The sequence below is a fragment of the Miscanthus floridulus genome, unplaced genomic scaffold (genome assembly GCF_019320115.1).
Source record: "Miscanthus floridulus cultivar M001 unplaced genomic scaffold, ASM1932011v1 fs_175_1, whole genome shotgun sequence".
In the NCBI taxonomy this organism is placed as follows: Eukaryota; Viridiplantae; Streptophyta; class Magnoliopsida; order Poales; family Poaceae; genus Miscanthus; species Miscanthus floridulus.
Window position 1 is genome coordinate 37,574 of NW_027096336.1, and position 13,528 is coordinate 51,101.

General features: G+C 42.3%; 1 protein-coding gene across 5 annotated transcripts; it reads left to right on the forward strand.

Moving 5' to 3' along the window:
- Positions 1-1,010: 1,010 nt before the first annotated feature.
- Positions 1,011-5,520, forward strand: LOC136530678 (CDT1-like protein b). Of its 5 annotated transcripts, XR_010777838.1 has the most exons (9): positions 1,011-1,196; positions 1,908-2,266; positions 2,360-2,479; positions 2,567-2,795; positions 3,013-3,660; positions 4,239-4,437; positions 4,521-4,611; positions 4,702-4,814; positions 5,269-5,520. XR_010777838.1 is itself a non-coding variant. In XM_066523398.1 (8 exons), exons 2-8 carry the CDS (start codon positions 1,923-1,925, stop codon positions 4,757-4,759), a joined length of 1,689 nt encoding a protein of 562 aa, XP_066379495.1. In that variant the 5' UTR covers positions 1,011-1,200; positions 1,908-1,922; the 3' UTR covers positions 4,760-5,073. The 5 variants fall into 5 exon arrangements, 4 of the variants coding, with proteins under 4 accessions (XP_066379495.1, XP_066379493.1, XP_066379492.1 ...); XM_066523398.1 differs by lacking the exon at positions 5,269-5,520 and having other exon boundaries at positions 1,011-1,200; positions 4,702-5,073; XM_066523396.1 differs by lacking the exon at positions 5,269-5,520 and having other exon boundaries at positions 1,011-1,200; positions 1,913-2,266; positions 4,702-5,073.
- The last annotated feature ends 8,008 nt before the right edge of the window (positions 5,521-13,528 follow it).

The window sequence follows — 13,528 nt, forward strand, 5'->3', positions numbered from 1 at the left end:
TCCAGAGGGGAATCAAACTCAGGACCTAAGGAGTGCCGCCGAAGCCACCTAATCAACTAGGCTAGGGACCCTTTTGGCATGGTTAGCAAAGTGTAACAGCCCATACGAACCCCATGTTAGCAGTCAATGTGGGCGCGCGCCAATGGTCACATGTAGCCAAAGCACTCCTGTTCTTCATCGCAAGCTTCGTTTGGTTGCCTGGTTGGAAGATCCAACATTAAAGTTTTTTTTAAAAAAAAGATCCATCATTCGCGCTGAACGCTGAAGGACTGTGGGACGACGCTACAGGCCCACAAAGCATTGGTAAGTATTCCCTCCATTCTAAATTATAAGTCATTTCAAAAATCTTGGAAAGTCAAAGCATTTTAAGTTTGACCAAAGTTATGGAGAGAAATACTAAGATTTGTGACATCAAATAGGTATACTACGAAAATAAAATTAAAGAATAATCTAATGATACTTAGTTGCCATCATAAATGTTATTATCTTATCATATAAATTTGGTCAAAATTGAGATGATTTGATTCTCTAAGATTCTTGGAATGACTTATAATTTGGGATGGGGGGAGTATTCTGTAAGATACTGATTGTGTGGTTGGGGTAAAAAAAAAAAGAAAACCTGAATTCAAGGCCATTAGTTAGCACAAAAAACACCGGGTATGATAAATTGTGATGAACCAAAAATAAAATACTACAGTTCCTAGTCTAGCATGGGTCCACTACCTTTGTGATATAATCCCTATTCTGTATGAACAAGAAAATGCTAGTGAGTTGAATTGGAGAACATTTTTTTTTGAGAAACGAGAACAAAATATTTGTGCAGATGAAGAGGGCAGGGAAACCAGCTAGCTAGAGGTTCATGGGTCGGAACGGGCCGGCTCTGTGAAGCAACCGAACGAACAAGTGGGCTGAAAGCGTGAAGCAAGAAATGGCCCATGTGATTCGTTAGCGCTGACGTATAAAAACGGCCCAAAATATAGCCGTTGGGCTCATGTTGGGGAACGTTTGCTTTGCTCCGCCTTTTTTTTTTGAAGCGCACCGTTCCTCCTTTATTTCCGCTTCGCTTTTTCCCCCCTTCCGCAACGGCGCACGCTCGCCGCCGCCGGCCGACTCCCGCCGCCAAATCCTGCGTCTGAAGCGCCCATTCTCGGACCTCCTCCGGATCTGAGACGCCGAGCGCACCACGAGCTCTAGCTGTGGGTAAACTTTGAAGATCTGGTCTTCTGTTTACTTGTGCTTTAGGAATTTTATTACGATGCTTTCCTTTCTTCTACCACTCTCCCACGCGCCCTCCGGCGGAGTGTTCGTTTCGCCTCCGCATTCGCAAGGCGTTGGTTCGAGTTGCGGTGGTTTGTGTGGTCAGCTGTTGTGTTGTGCTATGTGGTGGCCTGGTGGGTTAATGTCTAGGGTTTGGCGTAATTTGTGAGCAGTTCACTCAATTTTTTTAGTTACTACGCTAGTTGTTTCCACCCGATTTCTGTATTAACTTTTACGGAGTGATAGCTAGAATTTCACATTCTTTTAGCGAACTCCATATTAGATTGTAGGTATCTCTGTTCACCGTTTTATTTTTTTGAGGCTCCCTTCATAGAATTTTACATACCTCACATTCTTGCCACCAAATTCTGGTGGATGTAAAACCCTTTGATTTTTCTTGCACGGATTGGTCCTAATTCATGTATATTTCCACGAGTAGAGAATTTGTGATTTTTTGGTAAATAGTTTTTATTGGAGTAATTGTGATTAGATGGTTGTGAAATACCTTGGTGGTGTTACTAGAGGCGTATGACTGTGAGTCTATGACCATAGAAGTTGATATTTGCTAAGTTCACCCATGTACTTCTATGAGTATTGGATTTGTGTTTGATTTAGTTTGGAGCATATTACTTATAATCCCATTATTGTAGTGTAGGGACCTGAAAATGAGTGAGGGGGATGCTACTCAGCTTGACCTTGAGAAAGGATTACCGCAAATGTCTAATGATGATGATTCGAGTAGCCTTGCAACTATGCACAAGATGAAAGTTGACACAGAAGATGCTGGAAGCAAAATTGAATCACCCACTCCAGAGAAGGTTGAATCTAGAAGCAAAGGGGTTGTTGTGAGTTCGCTGGCAAGGAATTTACTTGCAGAGAGGTACAAAGACAGATTTGCAAATCAGTTCGTGGAAGATGAGGGTGACACAGATGATGAAGACTATAATTACAGTATTTCGCCTGGTGTGAGCCGGTCTCATATTTCAAGAAGCATTGAACTTCTTGAGAAGTGAGCCGCTTTTAATTTCATCTCAATATCTCATGCATATGTGTGCTTCCTAGCCATGATTATTCACCTTGTCTTTCTTGTTCACAATGGCAGACACAAGGATTTACTGAATCTTTTTAATAGAATGGAGAGTTCTATAAAGTTGCTACGCCTGCGGAAGAGGATGGCTACATTTAATAATATTGCCACCCAGGTGGAAATACTCACAAAAAGGTAATAACTAAAACAAAAGTATATGTGTGGAATATTTTTTTATTCGTTTGTTTGTTACAGTTGGGTGATAACCTTTCTGCATTGCAGGAAGTTATCGTACGGTCATTTGGCCCAAATGAAGCATTTGTTTCCAGAAGCAATCCAGATTAAGAGGATACTTCTACATGATGAGAAAAGCCTATGCATGTATGCTGATATGGAAATCATACTTGTAATGGATGTTGTGGAATGCACAAGTCCTGATCAGTCTCCATCCATGGCAATTTGCGAGGCTTTTTACTCAAAGCTTTTGAGATTTTTGGATACTCATCATAAGGTACTAAACTTAATTTAAATCGGCCTTCCTTAGGTAGTTGTTCATTAGTAGATCTTCACTGTTTATTATTTCCCCTAGTTTGCTTGGAGCACTTCAACTGAAGTAGGCCTTCAGCATGTCTTTTTTTAGGAGGTGACTCATATGCACTTTCGATTTTATTAGTCTCTAGGCCAGGATAATTCACTCAGCATTCTAGTCGGAATTGTTATTTATGCAGGGCACAGACATTCCGGAGGCAATCTTACCAGAACCCTTTAACTCGAGGTCCAGGGGCCAGTTATATCTTGAGGCATCACAGAATGGGCATGCTGCTGAGCCACATCTGCAGGGCACAACTGAGGATGGATTCTCAAATGCTTCCCACTTTCCACAATCTTTTCAAAAGCTAATGTCCCAGAAAGTCATTACTGATGGAGCTGAAAAGACTCAATTGCTACCTGATCCAACAAAACTGAGCTCTGTGAGTGCTTATGATACAGAAGGAACAAACAGAAGCCCTAAAAAGCAAGACAAACATGCTTCAGTTACAGTGAACTCTGAAATTTCTGTTACTCCAAGTCGTCATTCGATCTCTTGTTGTCAAGAGGGTACGCCAAAACAAGAGACCTCAGAGTCACCATTGTTGGCTCAAACACCAGCAATGCAGACACCCAAAAGGCCATTGCCAACTCCACTTGAGAAACTCGAGGCCACATGTGGACACATTTCTGAACCACGTTCAGCCAGTTCTGCCCGCAGATCACTAAATACATCTTTAAAATTTGAAGGAGGAAGCCCTTCTTATCATGATAGAATGGAACATGAGGCTACATCTAAAAAGGGAATTTTCTCAGAAGACTCATCTAGTTTCAACAAGTCATTAGAGGTATCTTGATTTCCATCCATCACATAGAATTGTATTTATCTTTTTATGTATGGATCAGCACATAATTACATGCTACAAGATCAGAGATGCCATAGTCAATAACATAAACTAGAAACAAATGCTTGTGCCTGGATTGCTGTGAAAAACCTAGCACGCAACACGGCAGCAGAATAACTATGGATAGCTATTTCTGCATTTAATTGTGCAATTAAGGGAACATGAATACACAACGGTTCAATAATACCTAGAATGTTAGCAGTGCAGTTGTTCATGCTGTAGAAACAAGCCAGCCATTGGACTACTAATAATCCACAATATCTTATTCTTACATAACTTGAAATTTTATGCGCTAAGGCACAGTCGTACCAGGATGACAGCGTTTCTCTTTTTGCCTGTAGAAATTCACTATAGAAAAAAAGTACTCTTAATTTTCTAGGTATGGCATGGTGTATGACTAATAGATTTCTTGCTTCCTGCCCTTTTTTTCTTTTATTGTAAAAGTTGGAAGACTTGAACAATTCTATGATGTTCATTTGTCTATCAGTTATTTCCTGACCATATGACCTTTTTCCTTGAAGGAGAATGATCATGTCTTCTTTACTGATAAAGACAAAATCAATCTGGCAGACCCAGTGGGTACCCAGGAAAAGATGGCTTCATTACGTTCCACATTTGACATTGTCTGCGATATTTCTTATTCTACCAAGAATTCGTTAATTACAAAACAGGAACTTTTCCACAATATTCTTGCCAACAACTTGGAGATAGAACAGATGGGTAATGATGATCAGTATAACAACTCCAACTTACACTTGTTATTTTGTGAGCAATGCTGATTATATCATCTTCTTTACTTATAGGAGAGGTAGAAGAGCAGCTGCATATTTTAGAGGATCTAGTTCCTGATTGGATATCTAAGAAGGTGATAAATGGAGGAGAAATACTTTACAGGCAAGTTTCATTTGGTAATACTAGCAAGCATCCTTATTTTGTTTTTAGATTTTCACGAAATACTGAGATATATTTTCTTTTCATTTGCAGCATTGAACCTATAACAGATCAGAATTCAGTTCGGGAAAGGCTTGTAGAAGCGGTGTGAGGTTTGAGATAGCTGGGATTGGTTCAAAGCTGAAGAACCAGCCTCATACTACTATGTATGTAACACTAACGGAACCCATCAAGCAGCCACATTAGCTAATTATCATCATGGAACCCTCTGTATTGCTCATGTCTTATTCGATTTCAAATCTATTATTCTGTTGAAATTGCTAATGTGCTAATTACATGCTTAATACTGAAATTGCTACAAGACTTAAATTCGCCTGAGTGTAATTCTGCTTAATATTTCACAGTTCTGAACTGCTCAGTGAGCTTTCTGTGGAATATTTCAGTCCCAACAACTCAACGTTAGAATGTGTGGAATTGAACTGCCCTTTGGCATATATGCTCTGTGATATGATATTTATACTATATATAAGTTATACTGGCACATGCTTAGTACGTCACGATTCGCACCAGCCGTGATGTTAGAATGTGTGGAATTGAACTGCTCACGCGCATTGCTAGCTTCATATGCTCTGTAATACTGGGTCATTGCTCTTCTCACAGTGCTGGATCGGCCCGGGAGGTACCCGCTGCGGTTGCACATGCCGGGGCGGAGAGCGGACGCCATGTGGGAGATGAGAGCGCGACCAGGATCAGGAGGAAGATCGCATAGTAGGCTAAGTAGCCGCTGGAGCTCCGGTAGTGATCATCGTTGCTTGCCTGAAGCACCCACTTCACTCTGTTGTTTTTTTCTTATCTGCTTGATGGTTTGAGCAGTTCGTTGTCGTGCATGGGAATATGGGATTATATAGTGGTCTTTCCGTTCTCTTGTACGTGAGAATCCATATCACGTGTAGTATCCGCCCGCTCCCAGCGTTCCAACGCATTGTTTGCATACAGCGCGCCATTCCCTTCCTGACTTCCTGCCGTGTAGCTGTACGCAGTGGTGCGTGTTGACACTTGACACGCTCCAAAGTGTGGTCTTCATTGTGCCACGCAAACGTCTCGTGCGTGTCCATCCCTAATTTTTCTTTTCTGGTTATCCTTTCTCTTTTCCCTCGGTGGCTCTACTCTGTCTTTGTGTCCATCATTCGCCGCTTCTGGTCCATTGCGTATGAACTTCTTGCTTAACATTCTCCATTGACGTCCGCTGCTATGACACGCTCAACACCTGCGCACCCACAAGACAAGAGACATGTTGCACACATTAACTCACGCCTTGGTTAGTCCCACACAAATTGATCCAAAGCTCAACCATCTCTTTGACATTATCACTCAACATATGGACACATATCAACCATTTGTTCTCACATATATATACCACAACATTGAAATTATTAGTGTATCGCTCTGTTCGCTTGAACTTATTAGCTATGGTATAGTGTTTTTCTCCCATAACAAATCAGGTTCAGCTGGCTTATTAGCCGTAGAAACCATCAGCCAAATGCATACGGGAGTGGTTTAGCTATCTTAAGTCAAGTGTCATATTGAAAAGTTTCTCGATGCATACGGGAGTGGTTTAGCTGTCTATTTCCTCGTAATAACTTCATGTGTTGATTGGCGGTGACCCATTCAACTCTGAAATTGAAGAAAATGTTTGAAATTTTCTGATTCTTTGAAACATTCAACAAATATCATCAATGGCCAACGAGTTGATGGAGCTGGGGTTGGGGTACTGTACTGCTTTACTCCAAAATACAGAAAATAAGAAATCTTTGCGCTCATTTCCAAAATGCACCTGTATTTGATTGATATGCATATATGCACGGTGTTGGGATAACCACACTAACATACTTGCTAGTGATAGCGGAAGCGCTTAATTTCACCACAATGCGAAATTAGCCCAGATCGTCACCTATTCAACTTCCAAGTCCATGGTGGCAGGCACAACTCGGATTGAAGACATCTTGACCACAGGAGAGAATATCTCATCGAAGTCAATACCTTGCTTTTGAGCAAAGCCTTTCACAACCAGTCTTGCCTTGTATCTTGGTTGTGAGCTGTTCTCTTCAGACTTCAACCTGTACACCCACTTATTCTTCAATGCTTTCTTGCCCTTTGGCAACTTCACCAACTCAAAGGTGTTGTTCTCATGAAGGGAATTCATCTCGTCCTTCATGGCTTCCAACCAATGATTCTTGTGTTCATTAGACATAGCCTCCTCATAGCATGAGGGTTCACCTACATCCGTCAACAATAAATACTCATGTGGTGGATACCTGCTAGAGGGCCTACGAACTTGCTAGTTCTTCTCAACTGCTCCTGCTGTGGTTCTTCTGGAGTATCATCAACATCAGCATCCTCATCAGCATTATCATCCTCAGATGACTGATCATCACCCTGGCTCGAACTTGCACCTTCAGTGCCATCATCTCCCCCATGATTGCCATGCACAACAGGAGAAGGAATTTGATCCATATCAACAACTTGATGTGTAGTGGTTGGCTTCTTTAGCTTCACAATATCTTCTATTGTCTCATCTTTAGAGAACACTACATCTCGACTTCTCACAATTTTCTTGTTAACAGGATCCCACAACCTATAGCCAAACTACTCATCAGGGTGGCCCAGCAATACACACTGCTTGGTCTTGCTGTTAAGCTTTGACCTCTCATCTCTAGGAACATGCATAAATGCCCTGCACCCAAAGACTTTCAGATGCTTGTATGATACTTCCTTTCCTGACCAAACCTTTTGGGGAATATCACCCTCAAGTGGAACACATGGAGACAAGTTGAGCACATATACTGTAGTCATCAATGCTTTAGCCCAAAACTGATTTGGTAACTTTGCATGAGAGAGAATAGCTGTGACCCTCTCAGTGAGTGTCCTGTTCATCCTCTCTGCAAGGCCATTCTGCTGAGTTGTCTTTGGCACTGTCTTCTATTGCTGAATTCCATACAACCTATAGTACCTCTCAAATGGTCCTCTATATTCACCAGCATTGTCTGATCTGATGCACTTCAATTTCCTGCCAGTTTCTCTATCAACCTTGGCATGGAACTCTTTGAAAGCATCAAGTACCTGAAATTTGTTCTTCAAGACATACAAAAACCTTCCGAGAGTGGTCATCAATAAACGTGACAAAATATAATGCACCACTAAGGGAACTCTTTGTCATAGAACAAACATCAGTATACACAAGATCAAGAATATTCTTAGCAAGATGTGGAACAGTGGATGTACAAAAAGCAATCCTATGTTGTTTACCAGCTAAACAATCAACATAGGGTCTTAAGGTCATACCTTTCAACTTAGGGAGGAAGTCCTAGCAAGCAAGGGAGTGCAGCCCTTCTCACTCATATGTCCAAGTCTCTTGTGCCACAACTCAATGCTGGAATCCCTCTCAGCAATGTTCACATCTGTCTTGCACAACTTTGTCTTTGTCACATAAAGACACTCTTGCTTGGCACCATGAGCCAGAATCAAGGAACCTTTGGTGAGCTTCCATTTTCGTTCACCAAAGTAACTGCCAAGACCAATATCATAGAGCTTTTCCACTGACAACAAGTTCAGTCTAATATCAGGGACATGCCTCACATTCTCAAGTGTCAACTTGCAACCTGTGCTTGTCTCAATACATACATTGCCCTTGCCAACAATGGTTGACGTATCTCTGTTCCCCATCCTCACATTGCCAAAGTCACCACTAGTGTAGGATGTGAAATACTCTCTGTGTGATGTTAGATGGAAAGAGGCTCCTGAATTCAATACCCAACTCAAATCATCACCAGTAACAGCACTGAGACAACTGTCATCATCGACAATGAGATAATCCTCACCAGCTGCAGTTACAACTGAGGCTTCACCCTTTTGCTCAGTATTCTTGCCTTGCTTTGCTTGTGCAAGCTCTCTTTTATAAATTCTGCACAGATTTCTTTTGTGGCCTTCCTTACCGCAATGAAAACAAATAAACTTAGTGCTTGAACTTGACTGTGATCTCTCCCTAGATTTACTTCTGCCTCGCTGAGGTTTCTTGTGGCTGCGGTCTCGATTTTTATCTTTCTTTTCAGCCACATATGCATCAGATGAAGATGCCTGATGGCTGCCTTTTTCTTTTCTTCTGGCTTCCTCATTCAGCATGCTATTCTTCACCATATCAAGGGTCAGCTTCCCATCTGGAGCTGAGTTGCTAAGTGATACAACAAGCGTGTTCCAACTGTCCGGCAATGAGCTCAACAACAGCAGTGCCTGCACCTCATCATCAAGGTTTACTTTCATTGCTGTTAGCTGACTTAGACTGCCCACAATGTATCGTTTTACCAGTGCTTGAAGAGGAGAGAGAAGGTCCAAGCACCGGTGCCGACCATTGCGAGCGATGCCGAGTTCCCAGATAAATTGGGCACCGAGTCATGTAGAAGCATCGATGCTTCAAACCTCTCTCTGGCAACATGCATGTACATGAGAGAGAAAAATGTGCACAAGAGAGAGGAAAGCTGTCTATAGTTGTTGCTTTTTACTGTTTAGTGGGTCCTACACGATGCCTGCCCATTGCAGCTTGTCTCCACCGATGCTGAGTTTCTGCTTTTAGTTTTGGACATCGATGCACACACTGTGGCCAGTCTTATGTGGCCTTGGAAGACATTTAAGTGTTCAATAACACTGCTGCCATCTCGGTACTCTAGCTTTGAAAGCTGCTTTATCACCGAGGCCTTATTAACTGCTGTCTTCCGCTCATACATAGACTCCAATTTTTGCCACAACTCAAACGCAACTTTATCATTAGCAACATGGTGAAAAATATTATGGTTGATGTGCAAACGGATCATACCTACTGTCTTCTGATTCAGTACTCTCCATTCTTCTTCCGTGACTCTGGTGAGTACTTTATCTCTCACAATTGGCTCATACAAATCCTTGCAATAAAGTAGATCCTCCATTATGGGCTTCCATAGAGAATAATTTGTAGCATCAAGCTTGATCATGCCACTTGGAGTGTTGTTGTCCTCTATTGCAAAAGTGAGGAATATCACCTCCAACAATTAACCTCAGCTCTGATACCAGTTTATGTTGAGATAACCACACTAACACACTTACTAGTGACAGCAGAAGCGCTTAATTTCACCACAATGCGAAATTAGCCTAGATCGTCACCTATTCACGGAAGAAAACATATGCATCACACATATATATGGAGGAAATAGCAGGCAGTCACAACTGGTCCCAATCAGCTGTTATCACATTAGAAGCAGTCACAATTGGTTCTAATCAGCTGTGTTCACATAAACCGCAGTTGCAACAGCACCAACAACAAGCACAACTAGTTGCGGCAAATCACTTGCAACTGTAGTCGCAACTAGTTTCAGCCAAACTCGCAGCAATAATAAGACACCAGATTTAACATGAAAAACCCCCAAATCAGGATAAAAACCACGGGACCAAGCCAGTCAAATCTTGTTCCACTATATGCTTGTGGGATTACAACAAGTTAATCTCTAGATAGCACTAGAAGCAATCATACATCAAGATACGCAGATTTTGAATAACAACAAAAAGATTTTGGCTGCTACTTGGAGAGTGGAAATGCCTCACCAAATGATGGTGGAACTCATATTAGTGGCACCAAGGAAGCTTCATAACCTTGAGGACAAATCCTTCTTGATCTATTGCAAGATCTTCTCTCTAATCTCATTCTTCTCCCTCTCTTTTCTTTCTCTGGTTTTCTTTCCTCTCTCACACGCAAGGAGCAAGGGGCTGAACTAGAGCTGCTCTGTTCTCTCTCTACTAAGCTGAGACTTACGAAGCTTTCCTTTTCTTCTCTTGTAAGCCAAGAGGCAAAACACTAGATGTACATAAGTTTGGTCCATTTCCTGTGCTGCACCTATGACGTGTGGGCCTGCTCATTTGGAGTATTTACTCTCCTCAACACCAACTCACGAGGAGGATTTCCCAACACACGGGGGTAGTCGACAGATTCGAAGACCTTTCACAAAATATATTTATACTTATGCAAAATTGGCTCCAAGAGGAAGATTTGAGCAAAATCAGTATACACAGACCGAGACATAATTTGGCTCCGCAAGATTATTTTGTACAGAAAAGCATAGTTTACCTGAGTGATTTGTTTACATTCATCACACAAATTCTGGCCCGTCCGATTTGATTTTGCCTCCCATCGTGATGTCCTGCAGTAGATAGGGTGTCCAGTTTACAGTTTATTTTAAATTTTAAAGTTCTGCTCAATTAGAACACGTGCGCTGGGTATGTGGTGTTTGGTAGCTAGATCGTTTGGTCATTGGGATGGTCGCTGCTTCGTTCGTTCGTGAACTGCCTATCAATTACCTGCCTAGTACTACTACAGTAGTACAGCTAATTAGGCCTGACCGATCCTTGCCGATCGTTCCAACTTCCAAAGGACAAAACTTGAAAGTTGGAACGATTGGCAAGTTCAAGTTTATTTTTCAAGACATAAAATAAATTTGGACTTTTCACTTTGTTTAATTTTCATCTACATATGCTTTGTTCCAATATATAGAATTTATTCAGTTTCGCTATATGCTTCGGTGAAAATATTCTTTCTCACATCTATTTTTTTGCTCTAATTTTCTTTCCCTTTCTCTTTTCCTAAATGGAATGCATGAAAGCAACTAGGATTTCAGTAAAATTCTTCTCTTCCACACCTCAATTTTAGTTACTATCAATTTAATAATACTACTAATATTATACTGTATTTGTACTAAAGTTACAGCGATTATTTTGGTGCAACTTCTGAGTAAAGTTGGTGTAACTAAAGATTCGTGTGAAAATCTTTGCCCTATATCTTGGTTTCTAATTCGTGTGGTGGAGGCCTTAAAATCATATGGTTTGTTCCTACTTTGAATCCATGCGATTTTGGTCACCAAATCACACGAGTGACCGAACTCCTCAAAATTACCTAAGTTGTGTATAGATGGACTAAATTTTGTATGACGCACAGTATGCGTTTCGAGTAAGCACCGGCTAGTAAATTTGTATATTGCGCATCTGACCTAGATGTTGTGCTAAAATGACACAAGGATTATAATGGTTCGGGCCGAATGTCTCTACGTCCAGTTTCGAGCTGCTCGTGTTACTAGCACTGAGTTTATAGTAGGGGGTTACAAACTGGCGAGAGAGGGAGGTAGCTCCCAAGTCTCTGGTGTGATGCGGTGAACTGATGCCCTACGATGTGTGATGCACTTGTTTGATGAATCGATCCCCCGCGGTGGGACGTCCCGCCTTCCCTTTTATAGCCCAAGGGAAAACAGGGGTTACAACCGAAGGGAAGAGGGGAAAAGGAAAAAGAAAATAAGGTTCCCGGAGGTGTGCCCTCCTCCTCGCGTGGGTCCCGCTGACCCTGTAGATCGTGGAGGCAGCGGCGTCGTACCGAGGTCCTGTTGGCTGCTGCAGCATACGTGTGGGCCTCGTGCGCCATTCTTGTCTTTCGTCCCATCCGAGCGGACGGAATGCTCAGAGGGTCCTCTGACAGAAGCCATGCGGGGGGCTGGCAGAACAGTGTTAGTCAACTGACGCCGGTTGACTGATGTTGGACGGTGGTCAGGCAGGGAGTTGGCAGCACAGTGACCATGCGTCCGTCACTGTGGGCGATGTGAGTTCCTCGGAATGACATGTCGTGGGGACGGGTCGTGCTGAGATGTGACCGCTCCCTGCGCGATGCTAGAAGTTTGACCCTGAGTAGTATTTTCTAGTCTGTAGTGGTTGGCGGCGACGTGAGCTTCCATTAGGAACCGTGTCCGAGGGATCGGGCGAGGTGGTGCCAGCCCTCAGACGTCGGCCGAGGTGGAGCCGACCCCTGAGGGTCGGCCGAAGCGGAGCCAGCCCTCGGACATCGAGCGAGGCGGAGCTGGCCCTCAGACGTCGGGTGAGGCGGAGCCAACCTTCGGGGGTCGTACGAGACGGAGTCAGCCCTTGGGAGTCAGCTGAGGTGGAGCCGACCCTAGGGGGTCGGGCGAGACGAAGTCCGCGGCCTCAGTGTTCACCAAGGCGGAGCCAATCCTCGGGGGTCGGACGAGGCGGAGCTCATGGCCTCGGTAGTCACATGAAGCGGAGCCTAGTAAGAGGTGTAGTTGCGCTCTTGACTGCTCGGATGAATTAACGTTGATGGTTATTAGCTCCTCCTCTTTGGGTACCTTAGTATTGGTCCCCAACACACAGGTTGGCTCTGGTAAAAACAGAATACACAAATTGTAAATATTAAAATTCGACACTCACATTTCATAAAAGCAGAGGAAAAAATATACTATACATAGTGTAAACTTCAGTGTAGTTACACATGGATCATAAAGTACAATAAGAAAATTCAACCACACAAACCTTTCAAGGAAAAAGAGACTTGCTAAAAGCTTCCTTTCATGCGACGGTTATTGTATATTTTTCATACTAAAATTACAGTTTTAGTTAGTTGCCATTTATGTAAACATAATCTCTAGTTTTTGGTTCTAAGAATAAATTACTTGTTAGACAAAACCCTAATCCGATAAAATCTGATTTGTGTTGGCACAAAGATAATTAAGAATTAACAATTATTTCTATAGTTAAACAAGAACAAAAATTTGATATGTTAATAATGTTATGATACAGAGATAAATAACAAATCACAAAAGTAACAATGTATTTGTGCTAGTTGGTTTACAAGAGTATTGCCTAAAATCATCTTAAAATTTAGGCACATGGAAATATAGGGGAAGTGAAAAAAAAACTATAGTAGTGTAAATTTAATGTTACACATGGATCTTAAAGTAAAATAAGAAAATTCAACCACATACATTTCAAGGAAAAAGAGGCTACATAAGAATGGGGGTTGGTCTCTTCTAACAGACAACTGGCGACCGAGAAGGCAGTACGA